At 40.8% G+C, this 13,812-nt stretch overlaps 1 protein-coding gene across 2 annotated transcripts in view; it reads left to right on the forward strand.

The window, feature by feature from the left end:
- Positions 1-13,812, forward strand: part of C5H1orf21 (chromosome 5 C1orf21 homolog) — a 233,235-nt gene that overhangs the window by 201,413 nt on the left and 18,010 nt on the right. For both annotated transcript variants that reach the window (XM_065936192.1, XM_065936193.1), the window contains 2 exons: positions 2,076-2,152; positions 9,717-9,777. In XM_065936192.1, the coding sequence (XP_065792264.1) occupies positions 2,076-2,152; positions 9,717-9,777 (138 nt within the window). The remainder of the gene's footprint in view (positions 1-2,075; positions 2,153-9,716; positions 9,778-13,812) is intronic.

Consider the following 13,812-nt stretch of genomic DNA (forward strand, 5'->3'; position numbering starts at 1 on the left):
AACTACACAATGCATTTTTAAGGAAGATTTGGTGAGACAGTATAATTATGGAGGGTAGTCTAATAAACTGAATAGAAATAGGATACAAGTATATGTCATTCTTAGAAGTCTCTTTCCTGCCTTAGCAGTGTTTAAAATTGTGATGCAGCAAAAAAAAAATTATGATGCCTCATTTAAGTTCAAAGAGTTTAGGAAATTATATGAATAGAGAAAAAGTATAAGGTTCTGTCATATCAAGTAGATATTTTTTCAAACAGAAAAAATCCATTTTCAGTGCTTAACCCAAGCAGACATAAAGTTTAGGGAGAAAATGACTCATTTGGAGGGAATTTACATCTTCACTCCTGCAGAGAGACTACAGTTAGTTGAGCTATTTTTATCTCTAACTGTTTAAAAAAGTTAATTATGTGCTGACATGATTCATTTGTTCTACCTATATTTGATGAATGCCTCCTATGAAGTGCCAGTCTCCTAACCAGGCCCATAAAGAAGAGTTGTGGGTCCCGCCCTCCTGGAGGTAGTGCATTCAAGCTTCCTAATTGTTCTCCCACCTTCTCTGTAAAAAACAAGATAGTTCATTTGTTGTTCTCTGACTGTATCAGCAAAGGGAATAGTATATATTTTATACTTTTCAAATGTTCATGAAAACAGTTTCAAGTTTAATGTGAGGTAGAGAAGGTAAGCTAGACTGCAAAAGGATTGTAATGATTTTTTCTTCTCCTGGAGGATCACAGACAGAATTACCCTGTATTTTGGAGGACTGACATTATACAATATGCTCGTGTTTGATGGAAAATAGCAAACAACCTAGCATGCAAGTCACTGTAGTTTCTCTGATTCTACATTTCACGTGTAGTTTTTCTTGCATGACTTCTGCTCTCCTAGGGGAAGTATGAACTCTTGAAAGAGCTCACTTGAGGACCATCTGTTCTGCGTGCCCTCCCACATCACTCTGCCTCTGGTGAGAATGTTGGGTTGGCCCACAGAACTTTTTCCTTCTTGCCCTAGCCCAGGTCTTTTCATTATTGCCACACCAGGTTGCTTGAGTGTGTGTAGTCACCCGTTAAATGGGTTTAACATTTCATTTTGGTGCGTATATTTAGAGAGCAAATTTTAAAGCCTTAACAAATTTTTACTGGACGGTAACTGCTTTACAATGCTGTGTATAACAATGTGAATCAGCCTTATGTGTGTGTCTCTCTCCCCTCCCTCCTGAATCTCCCTCCCAGCTCCACCATCTCACTCATCTCAGTCCTGACAGAGCCCCTAGCCGAGCTTGCTGTGCTATATAGCAGCTCCCCACTAGCTGTTTTACTCATGGTAGTGTACACATTTGTTTTTCTCTTTCTAGCTTACTTCACTCTGTATAACAGGCTTGAGGTTCATCCACATCACTGCAGAGCAGTGGTATTATTGAGATAGTGTGCTTGCTGATAATATTTGCATTTTCAGATTTGAAAGTATTCCTTTCCTATGTGGCTGGTTGATGGGGAATAAGAGTTCAGATCAGGCTAAAAGTCAGAGTACTTCCAGAACACAGGCTAGATTGGGTTTTATTAATTTAATTGAATTCAATCTCAATACTCTTCGTTCATGGAAAATATTCGCTATTTTTAGTCATGTTCCTGTCGCTGCAAGGACCTTGTGCAAGCTCAGTAGCTTCCGTTGTCCTTCACAAACAAAATGCACAAAATTACTTATCCTGAGCAAGCAACCAATGACTGTGATTATACTGCTGTTGCTTTTTTTCACACTAGGATCTTCTGATCTTTGATTCTCTTACTATTTTTAGCAACTCCACCTAAAAATCAAATACTACTCACATGTAATTTTCTAAAAGGAGCCATTTTATAGCTGTTATAAAAGTTCATTCTTCTTTTCACAATAGTGTTCCCTGTTAAAATATCTGGCAGTTCTACCTGTTCTTTGTGACATCTTTAAGGACTTTTGTCTGCATGAGGTAACCAGTCGTAAAGACTCCCAAACAAATTTCGCATTTTGGTAATGAAAATTCATGCTCCTGTTTAATTGCTGATTCTTACCTTGTCTTTTCCATGTGTGTTTATGTGTTTCAGGAAAAAAGTGCCAGTTCAAATGTAAGACTTAAAACCAATAAAGAGATTCCAGGATTAGTTCATCAACCCAGAGCAAAGTAAGTTCCAGTTCCTGTTTGCCTATTTTGTTTTGAGAGATAAAAACGTTTTTAGAGTGAGCTCCATCTTGCCTGTTGGATAACCAAGACTTAAGAAACGGCCTCAGTGATTGAGACACATGATTTAGTCTAATGGAACATAACAGAGACCCAAGGCAGACCCGCAGTATATGACCGAGCTGACACTTCCCATCAGGTAGGAGCAATGACGGGCAGTATCTTCATGACCATGGGGTAGTGAAGAACTTTGAGTAAGTCACAAAGGATACAAGTTGTAAGAAAAATGATTAATTTTTATGACTATGGTAAAATTAAGAACGTCTACTTCTCAAAATATAGCATAGGAGAGTAAAAGGCCACAAAATGTTGGACTATATTTATAATACATATAATTAGCAATAGTGGATTCTTTACCAGCTGAGCCACAAGGGAAGCCCAGGAGTACTGGAGTGGGTTGACATGCCCTCCTCCAGGAGATCTTCCAAACTCAGGGACTGAACCCAGGTCTCCTGCATTGCAGGCCAGTTCTTTACTGACTGAATCACCAGGGAACCCCAAGAATACTGGAGTGGGTGGCCTATCCCTTCTCCAGCAGATCTTCCCGACCCAGGAATCAAACCAGGGTCTCCTGCATTGCAAGCAGATTCTTTACCAACTGAGCTATCAGGGGAGCCCAGTTAGATTTCCAGGATATGTAAATGAACTAATCAATAAGTAAAAGATAGAACTTACAGAAAAATAGGCTAAAGACATAAAGACACTTGACTGAAGAGGGAAATGAATAGCTGATGTGTCAGGAAAAACTACCATGTCACACCACAAGACTGGCAAAAATATAGTAGTCTGTTGATAGACAAAGTTCACCAGGATGTGGGACAACCAGCACGCTAAACTCCTGGTGGTGGGAATATAAACTGGTACAATTACTTTGGAAAACACTTCGCCTTATCTAGTAAAATTGTACCTGGGCATACCTGGCTGCCTAGCACCTCCACCCTCAAGTGTATACCCTAAAGAAACTCTGATGAAGGTGTGGCAGTAGCCATATTTTGAAATATCCATAGCAGCACTGTTTATATGAACTCTTAAAGCTCTTGAAAGGATGGGACTTCCTGGTATCCCAATGGTTAAGACTCATGTCCACTGCAGCAGACACAGGTTTGATCCCTGGTGGAGGAATTAAGATCCCACATGCCATGCAGCACAGCCCAAAAAAAAACCTTAAAGATAAAACCCAAATGTCCATCAAATGTATAATGAATACATGTATAATGAATAACAAAATTGTGGTATAGTCTTATGATGGAAATACTACATATCAGTGAAAATCAATGACCTTTAGCTACATAGATCAAGATAGAGGGTTCTCATGAAATGTCAGACTGTGCCAGTAAAGCTATGTACAGTTTCATGCATATAAAAATTCAAAAACAGGCAGAACTAAGAAATATTTGTATATGCATATATTATACATCTATATATATACATATTGCTCAGTCAGTAAAGAAAGAGTGGCTCAGTTGGTAAAGAATTATCTACCTGCAATGCGGGAGACCTGGGTTCAATCCCTGAGCGGGAATATCCCCTGGAGGAGGGCATGGCAACCCACTTCAGTGTTCTTGCCTGGAGAATCCCCATGGACAGAGGAGCCTGGCGGGCTGCAGTCCCTGGGGTCACAAAGAGTCGGACATGATGAGCGATTAAGCACATATGATAAAACAATAAAAACAAGCAAGGAAATGAAAAGGCATTAAATTCAGGATAGTGCTTTCTCCTGGATAGAAGACAGTGGAACCAGAGGTTCTATCTCTTAATCCAAGTTGTGGTTACATGCATGTTCCTTTAATTATTATTATTTAAAAATGTACAGATAGCATTATGTTTCCTTTTCTGTGTGTTAAGTATTTCACAATTAGAATGTTAGAGAATAATGAGTAGTTTTCTATATTATTCTGAAGCTGAGTCTATCACTGGTGATAAAATGCACTTTGTGTGACTTGGAAGCTGCCTGTCTTCTTTCTTCAAAAAGGCTATTATCCCAAAGGCTGCAAATCTCTTTTGTGCTGTCCTGCCTAACTATGAACAAATTCCCTAAGGGTGCTGATCACATGAGTGAATCTGATACAGTCACTCCCACCCCCAATAAATTTAATGAGGACATATATGTAAATAAACATCATAAGTGGAAAAAGTTCTCTGATTCTTCCTGGGAAGGTGAGACAAAAGTAACATCATCCCTATAAGCTGGGTGTCTGTAGAGCTGCTGCAGTGATAGCCACTGTGAGGTGGTGGTTAGGACTCAGGGGGCAGTCCATCAGCTCAAGGATTTCATTTCTTACTTCCAATTAAAACTGGATGTTTTAAAATTCATTTATCATTTACAATGTCAGCCATTTTTTTCCCCAATAATGGGAGAGCCAATTTTTTCACCCTCAGGTAAGTGTTATGCTATAATCACAACCTCCCTAATCAACTTCACTAGTAACCACTTTTATCTACACTAATTTTATCTGCCTCTGGGGACAACAGATATCTGAAGACACTATCGCATCATCTTTTCATCAAGCTGTTATATGTGTGCTGTTTTTAAATGCTTCTCTTATCTCTGAGTTCTAAAGAAAATACTCTATTAAGGAGAACTAAGGAGAGTTTCTTTTTTCCTTTAGAGTAAATACTTATTTACTTAATTTTCACACACTGAAGTAGCATGCTTTGCAGTCTGGCGTATGCTAAAGCTTTCAGAGAAGTTGATTAAATTGGCTCATGTGTTTACACTAAAATTATGAAGAGAATCCCCTGTTTTTCACACAGCATAATGCCTGTGTGTGTGTGTGTGTGTGTGTGTGTGTATGTATTTTAAACTGAGTCAGATCATTGGGTTTCCAGAATTCAACTAAGAGATCTTTCTGGAGGTCTGAGAGAAGGATTTACTTTCCCTACATGCTGACACATAGGATTCAGGAAATTATCATTTATTATGCAGTTGTATGGGCTTCCCTGGTGGCTCAGATAGTAAAGAATCTGCCTGCAATGTTGGGGACCTGGGTTCGATCCCTGGGTTGGGAAAATCCCCTGGAGGAAGATATAGCAACCCACTCCAGTATTCTTGCCTAGAGAATCCTTATGGACAGAGGATCCTGGTGGGCTACAGTCCATGGGGTCACAAAGAGTTGGACACTACTAAGCGCTGAAGCACAGCACATGCAGTTGTATAAAATGAGTTTGTTTCCCCCTTGAGTGGAGGGACAATCCCATACCTGCTAACAACAGATTTACTAAGAATGAAGGTGAATAGTGCTCACACCTTCGTTTGATGCGCCACATAGAGTGTATTCTTATTGCATCTGTAATCTCAGTCCAGTGAACTAATGTCTTGGAGCTCTAGTTTTCTCCAAGAAAAATAGAGGTGAAAAATCCTATCTTATAGGACTGGGGTTTAAGTGAAATAATGTATGCCTGGTGCTTATCATGATATCTGACACTTGGTAAGAACGCCTTAGCAATTAGAAACAGCCCCAAAAATGCCCTTTGACAGGAAATTGGGTAAATGAACTGCACTGTATTCACACAGTGGAGTATGAGCAGTCAAAACGAATGCACTGCAGCAATACGCAATGCTGGATGCCCCCTGGCAGCATAGCTAGTTCTAGCAGCTAGAACAAAGAGTAAGTCCTGAAACATCACATGGAGCATGATGCACACTATAAAGTTAGCAACAACCAAAGCAGGGACTTCTCTGGGGGTCCCGTGGTTAAGGATCTGCCTTCCAATGCGAGGGACACAGGTTCGATCCCTGGTCGGGGAACTGAGATCCTGCACGCCGCAACTACTGAGCGCACACGCTCTAGAACCTGTGCTTCACAGCCCACGTGCTGCAGCTGAGGCCTGACACAGCCGAATGGGTAGATAAATGTTTTTTAAAAATCTAAAATAAATTATCTGCTTTTTAAGCACATGGAGAGATAGAGTATAGGAAAGCGGGGACATGAGGGTTGAGGTGGAGAAACGCATGCATGGGTAGGGAGTGAGTAACCGCTAGGTTGTTGTTAAGATCCTAGCTTTGTTTTCCTTGTTTTGGTTTCATGGGTACTTATTATACTATTTTAAAAAAAAATAATCAACTGAAGAAATGCAAGCCATGAGCTACTAGCAGCGGTGTGTCCTGCTATGAGGGCTGGGATTGCCCCACTTCCCTGAGGTTGGGTGCTTGCTTTACATGTAGACAGTCTGAGGTCCTTCACCTCTGATCTCAAGCACGTGATGGGACCCCTGAGCCTGTGTGCCGTTCACAGGGATGGCAGACACATTTGCAGAGTCGCTTTTGCTAGAGAACTCTTCTCTTGTGTATGCAATGTGCATATGTCTGAGTACTAACCAGATATCCCCATTTCCATGCTTTGATGTTTACAATAATGGAGTTAATGGAAGTTAGTAACATCACAGAACATGAGTGCCAAAAGGACCTCAGAGACCTGTTCGCTGTTTTAAAATGAGGAATCTGAGGCCTGCGCCTCACCCATGCTAACAAATGGTGCTGTCTCTGTGAAGATCGCAAATCACATGAATTTAAATAGAGACCACTCGATTAACTAATTAAATAGTCATTACCTTGCTGTTGTATCCAAGGCGATAAATACTAAAAATTCTAACCCAAAAATTTCCACAGGGAACACAGAACCCTAAAAGCGCCATCTTTATGAAGCATCTTGGCGTTTCCTAGGGAAACTAATGGCGCTGATTATAAAGAACCCACCTACCAATGCAAGAGACATAAGAGATGTGGGTTCCATCCCTCGGTCAGGAAGATCCCCTGGAGGAGGAAATGGCAACCCACTCCAGTGTTCTTGCCTGGAGGATCCAATGGAGAGAGGAGACTGGTGGGCTACAGTCCGTAGGGTCACAAAGAGTCAGACACAACTAAAGTGACTTAGCAGGCAGGCAGGCATTTATATTAAGATACATAAATGTATCGGTCGCTCAGTCATGTCCGACTCTGTGTGACCCCTATGACCCTCTGTGTGACTCTGGGTTGTAGCCCACCAGGCTCCTCTGTCCATGAGATTGTCCAGGCAAGAATACTGGAGTGAATAGCCTTTCCCTTCTCCAGGGGATCTTCCCGACCCAAGGATCAAGCCTGGGTCTGAGATTTATATATAAATATCTTCATGCCTTTCCTGTCTGGGACCCAGAGCTGGTCAACAAGGTCATCTGCTGAGAGCTTGGCTAAGAATAGGAAGGATGCCCCCAAAAGTGTCTGAGCAGCCACAGTGGGTACCAGAGTATTCATGTTTCCCACTAACAAGAATTCCCCCAGACTCTCCTTTGGTGCCTGTTTATGCTAACTTTAGACACAACTCGAACAAGTTTGCCTGCGCTGCTTCTAAGCATGCAGTCAAAGCAGAAACTGAGAAGAAAATGGAAAGAGGACTGATACCTTCTCTGACAAGGAGAGATGAAAGGAAGAGCTCAAAAGCAGGCAGAGAACAATAGCCTGGAGTCTAAGGTCATTTTGCTTCAAGAGAGCCAGCTCGAGCCACCTTAGAGGCTTCAGGGCTATCCCAGTATTACAGAAGAGCGTTGTGATGTAAGGTGAGGAGAGTAGCTGCCGGTCGTCAAGTGGAAGCTAAGTAATGTTTGAGACAGACATTCAAGAGTATACAGTTTAGAAGACTTGCATCCAGAGTGGCTCAAATGAACAATGTTTTGGCACTTAAAGAAGGAAATCTGGGGAAACTCAGGTTTGCAAAATGGCTTTTCTGTCCAGCCAGAGAAAGAGAGGAGACGGTTTAATCTCTCTCATCATCCAAGATTCTGCCCTGCCTCTGTAAAATGCAGTGAAAGAGGACCTGTTTCTGAAACGGGACATCTACCTTATTTGAATGATCATATTTGTTGTTATTCAGTAGTGTCCGACTCTCTGCAACTCCATGGGCTGCAGCACGCCATACTTCCCTGTCTTTCACCATCTCTCGGAGCTTGCTCAAACTCATGTCCATTGAATCGGTGATGCCATCCAACCATCTCATCCTCGTTCATCCCCTTCTCCTCCTGCCTTCAATTTTTCCCAGCATCAGAGTCTTTTCTAATGAGTCGGCTCTGCACATCAGGTGGCCAAAGTATTGGAGCTTCAGCTTCAGCATCAGCCCCTCCAGTGAATATTGAGGACTGATTTCCATTAGGATGGACTGGTGAGATCTCCTTGCAGTTCCGAGGAACTCTCAAGTATCTTCTCTAACACCACAGTTCAAAAGCATCAATTAGCCCTTCAGCCTTCTTTATGGTCCAACTCTCACATCCATACATGACTACTGGAAAGGATGGCAAAAATTAGATTATATATGTGAAAGTGCTTTAGAACTGTGAAAGTTGATGCTGGTATCAGATATCTTCATTCTTTTTCTTTTATATCAGAGCTGATATTATTTTAAATCTAGATCTGACACACAGGGGAAACCTCCTTTAAGCCTTATTATCTGTCATGGGAGGCCTGAAGGGTTTCCGGTCACTTGTGCCCCTCTACGTGGCCGCTGCAGGGGATGTCAAGTAGCTTGCCTGCCACACCTAGACGGGAGGGGAAGAGGAGAGGCTCTTCCAGAGCCTCTCCTCCCCACGCCCCCAGCCACTAAACCAGTAGGCATTAATAGCAAGTGAAAGAAATACTGGACCATGTGTCTCTTACCCCAGCATCCTGAACCGCTTTGGAACACCCACAACTCTCTGCCAGGTAGAAATTGCTGTCATTAAGACCTCATTGCCCCCAAGGCCCTTCCCCTCCCATCCGTGATCTCTGCTCTCCTTACCTTCTTGGTTTTGTCCCCACCAACCACGCCCATCTCTCTGAGGATGCTGTTACATAGCAAAGAACAGGGAATCAGGGCGAGGGCTGCTCAGACATGTCTCCTCACTTACTCCCCATTACAGCTGAATACTGTGCTCATGCCTCTAGTAAAATACACATTTTAATATCATAATTAGGATGTGTTTTTTAACGAATTTTTAAAAAAAAATATTTATTTATTTTATTTTTTGCTGCACTGGATCTCAGTTGTGGCACGTGGGCTCTTCATTGCAGAGCACAGACTTAGTTGCCCCATGGCATATGGGATCTTCGTTCCCCAACCAGGGATTGAACCCGCGTCTCCTGCATTGGAAGGCGGATTCTTAACCACTGAACTGCCAGTGAAGTCCCAGGATGTATTTTCTTGTTATACTTACACACAGCGTTGAAATATGCCATGTGCTGCTTACCTGTGCTTTTTGTTTTAATTATAGGTGTGTATCTGAAGGAAAAAATGGGCACATACCTCCCAGTAACACCAACATAAATAATATGTACATTGAAAGGAAATCGTGTTCCTTAAGTTGTAGAAACGGATAGGCTATTATGAAACACACTTGTAGGATTACTCTCATGGCATTCAGCCTTAGTATGACGTCAGAGCACTTCAGTGGAAAAGTCTGCAAGAAATAAATGACAGCCTCAAAGTTTAGACCCTCAGCATTTTTCAACTGAGGGAACTGGGAAACATTGAAAATATGCACTTAACTACTTTTTGTTTTTCAGCATGCACATCTCTGAAAGCCAACAAGAATTCTTCAGAATGCTGGATGAAAAAATTGAAAAGGTAAGAAGTAAAGTAACTGCATATTTCAAGGGGAATGTTGCCTCATGCGTTAAGAGTAACAATATTCTGGTGTCTGTGGTACAAAGCTGTTCTTGCAAGGGGGTGGTTAGAATTAACAGCAGTTACCCCCACACACAATTCAGAAGGTGGCTGTGAGGTTTAATGTATGACTGAGCTTCCCAGGATCCTGGGCTGATCTTTCACTGAAGCCTGGAAACTCAGAGTGAGACTGGTGAGAGCCTTTGCCTAAAAAGTGTTGCTATCATTGTGTTGTCCACACCTGATCCCCTGCTCTGCTCGCAGGCTGCAGGCAAGGAGGTCCTTAGTACCTGCTTACTTAGTACCTGCCCAGGTACTTACTTAGTACCCACCCAGCGCTTCTCTGACTTCTTTACAAACGTCACAAGCATGTGGCAATCAATACCTGCTTAAGGGAGCTGGCCATGAGACAGGTAACATGTGCATTTTACAAAGAAAGTGAGGCTTAGAATGCCTGAGTATAACTTAGCCAGGTTTGCAAAGCTAATAGCGGTAGAGTTAGAATTCCAGCCCATGTCTATCTGACTCCAAAGCAGAACCTCCAAGTCACTTCTCCATACAGGTGTGGATTTTATAATGACGGGAGGATTCGAAGTTGATCCATGTGGGAATTTAACCCATATTTACGCTCTCAGAATGCCACATGCAAATCAGTTGAATGAAGAGTAGAATATGGTAATCATTAGAGATTTGCATGCTCGTAGAATTTCAATTTATCACTGCAGGGAGTGAATTTTAAATGCTAAAGTTATATATCTGAGAGCTGTAATTTGAAGCCTTATTCTAAAGAAGAGTTAAATTCTAAATTCAGAACATATCGCAACTATGGTCAAGGCATCACAGACCAAGTTTACCTTTGAAATGTTTTCCATTTTAATTTTTATTTCTCTTTTATGGTTTGTGGTCTTTGAGTATTTCTTCGTGAATTCCTAGGTTATGTATGTATCAGTCAGTGGAAGATAGTGAAGAAGGTCTTAAATTCATCTGTATTTCAGTAGCAGACTCCACTCTGAGGTAGACCCCTGCCCCAAAAGAATCATTACAAAATTTTCTAATGCACCATTAAAAGACCAGCATATATTACCAATGTAAAAAATAGAAATGGGTAATGAATTAAAATAATAATTTAATCTATAGTGTTCATCGGCTGTGCTCACATACTCATTTGAGTATATATTTTTCTTTTTTACTTTTAGTGAAATTTTTAGCTTATGCATAACTTTTTAGAGTGAAAACATCATCTAAGAATAATTAGCAATTTTCACATATTGATTCAAAAGCTGACTAACTTGCCAATAATATTTTGTTTTCAGTAAAGAGAAACCTAAAAAGAAATATTTTGTTCCCACTCTAATAGTGAAGATTTTTTTTCTCTGTTTGGATTATTTCTCCTGCACTAACATTTGGGCAATAAAAATATATGCTTATTAGTTAGAAATAATCTGCAAAAATTGAAACCTGAATTGTGAGTTATCTTTTTAAGCAACATTTACAAACCCTGACAAGGTGTTTAAAATGATCTAATCTCTTTCCAGTGTTTCCATAATTGAAATTCTACCTCTTGTTACTCAAAACTGAAATTCATTGTTCTCATCTGGAATTCAGTTTCCTGTCTTACTTTGCATCTAAGGTGTAGACAATGTGTGTAGTGCAACAAAAGCGAAGTTTATAACTTGATCATTTGTTTGGTGGAACTTTCCTTGTACAAAAGAGCATTTGTAGATTCAATATAAACAGTGTTCCCACTATATATTGAACACATTCATATTCAAAAAAGGAGCAGTTATATAATCTGTGATAATTGCCCAGTTACAGGTCTCTAAGGGAATTTTCTATCAACTGTGAGCCAAACTTTCCTGTTTCTCCTCCCTTACCTAAAGTTCATCCTTCTGAATTTTGTGAATATGCTATCCTTTGTATCATCTAAACATTAAGCCTCCCTCAAATTAAAATATTTCATCATAATGTATATGTTTGGCTTAATATAATCTTCACAGTAGTTTATATAACCAAAATTGGAAGTTAGATTCTTGTGAACTGTTTTTCTGACTTTTTACCATTGCTGAATATTTCTTTGCTCCAACTAGCATGTGGACAACCATAAATGCAATCAAAACTATTCTTTAGGTTTTGTGTTGTTGTTCAGTCGCTAAGTTGTATTCAATTCTTTGCGACCCCATGAACTTCTGCTTCCCTGTCCTTTACTATCTCCCAGCACTCAGACTCATGTCCATTGAGTCGGTGATGCCATCCAGCCATCTCATCCTCTGTCACTCCCTTCTCCTTTTGCCTTGAATCTTTCCCAGCATCAGGCTCTTTTTCAATAAATCAACTCCTCTCATCAGATGGCCAAAGTATTGGAGCTTCAGCTAGCTGTAGCCACAGTCCTTCTAATAAATATTCAGGGTTGATTTCCTTTAGGATTGACTGGTTTGATCTCCTTGCTGTCCAAGGGACACTAAAGAGTCTTCTCCATTGAATCAGTTCTAATGAGATGGATGAAACTGGAACCTATTATACAGAGTGAAGTAAGCCAGAAAGATAAAGACCAATACAGTATACTAACACATATATATGGAATTTAGAAAGATAGTAACGATAACCCTATATGCAAAACAGAAAAAGAGACACAGATGTACAGAACAGACTTTTGGACTCTGTGGGAGAAGGCGAGGATGGGATGTTTCGTGAGAACAGCATCGAAACATGTATATTATCTAGGATGAAACAGATCACCAGCCCAGGCTGGATGCATGAGACAAGTGCTCGGGGCTGGTGCACTGGGAAGACCCAGAGGGATCGGATGGAGAGGGAGGTGGGTGGGGGGATCGGGATGGGGAATACATGTAAATCCATGGCTGATTCATGTCAATGTATGACAAAACCCACTACAATATTGTAAAGTAATTAGCCTCCAACTAATAAAAATAAATGGAAAAAAAAAAAAAAGAGTCTTCTCCAGCACCACAGTTCAAAAGTATCAGCTCTTCCACACTCAGTCATCTTTATGGTACAGCTCTCACATCCATACATGACTAGTGGAAAAACCGTAGCTTTGACTAGATGGACCTTTATCAGCAAAGTAATGTCTCTGCTTTTTAATACATTATCTAGGTTTGTCGTGGCTTTTCTTCCAAGGAGCAAGTGTCTTTTAATTTGAAGTCTGCAGTCACCATCCATGGTGATTTTGGAGCCCAAGAAAATAAAACTTGTCATTGCTTCCACTTTTTCCAAATTTATTTGCCCAGAAGTGATGGGACCAAATGCCATGATCTTAGTTTTTTGAATGTTGAGTTTCTAGCTGGCTTTTTCACTCGCCTTTCACCCTCATCAAGGTGTTCTTCAGTTCCTCTTCACTTTCTGCCATTAGAGGTGTCATCTGCATATCTGAGGTTGTTGATATTTCTCCCAGCAATTTTGATTCCAGCTTGTGATTCATCCAGCCCAGCATTTCACATGATGTATTCTGCATAGAAGTTAAATAAGCAGGGTGACAATATACCAACTTGAGGTACTCCTTTCCCAGTTTTGAACCAGTCAGTTGTTCCATGTCCAGCTCTAACTGTTGCTTCTTGACGTACATACAGGTTTCTCAGGAGACAGGTAAGGTGGTCTAGTATTCCCATCACTTTAAGAATTTTCCACAGTTTGTTGTGATCTACATAGTCAAAGACTTTAGCGTAGTCAATGAGGCAGAAGTAAATGTTTTTCTGGAACTCCCTTGCTTTCTCTATGATCCAATAAATGTTGGCAATTTGACCTTCGGTTCCTCTGCCTTTTCTAAATCCAGCTTGTGCTCTGGGAGTTCTCGGTTCACATACTATTGAAGCCTAGCTTGAAGGATTTTGAGAATAACCTTACTAGCATGGGAAATGAGTGCAATTGTCCAGTAGTCTGAACATTCTTTGGCATTGCCCTCCTTTGAGATTGGAATGAAAACTGACCTTTTCCAGTCCTGTGGTCCCTGCTGAGTTTTCCAAATTTGCTGACATATTG

Source organism: Muntiacus reevesi, chromosome 5, assembly GCF_963930625.1.
Source record: "Muntiacus reevesi chromosome 5, mMunRee1.1, whole genome shotgun sequence".
NCBI classification, from domain to species: Eukaryota; Metazoa; Chordata; class Mammalia; order Artiodactyla; family Cervidae; genus Muntiacus; species Muntiacus reevesi.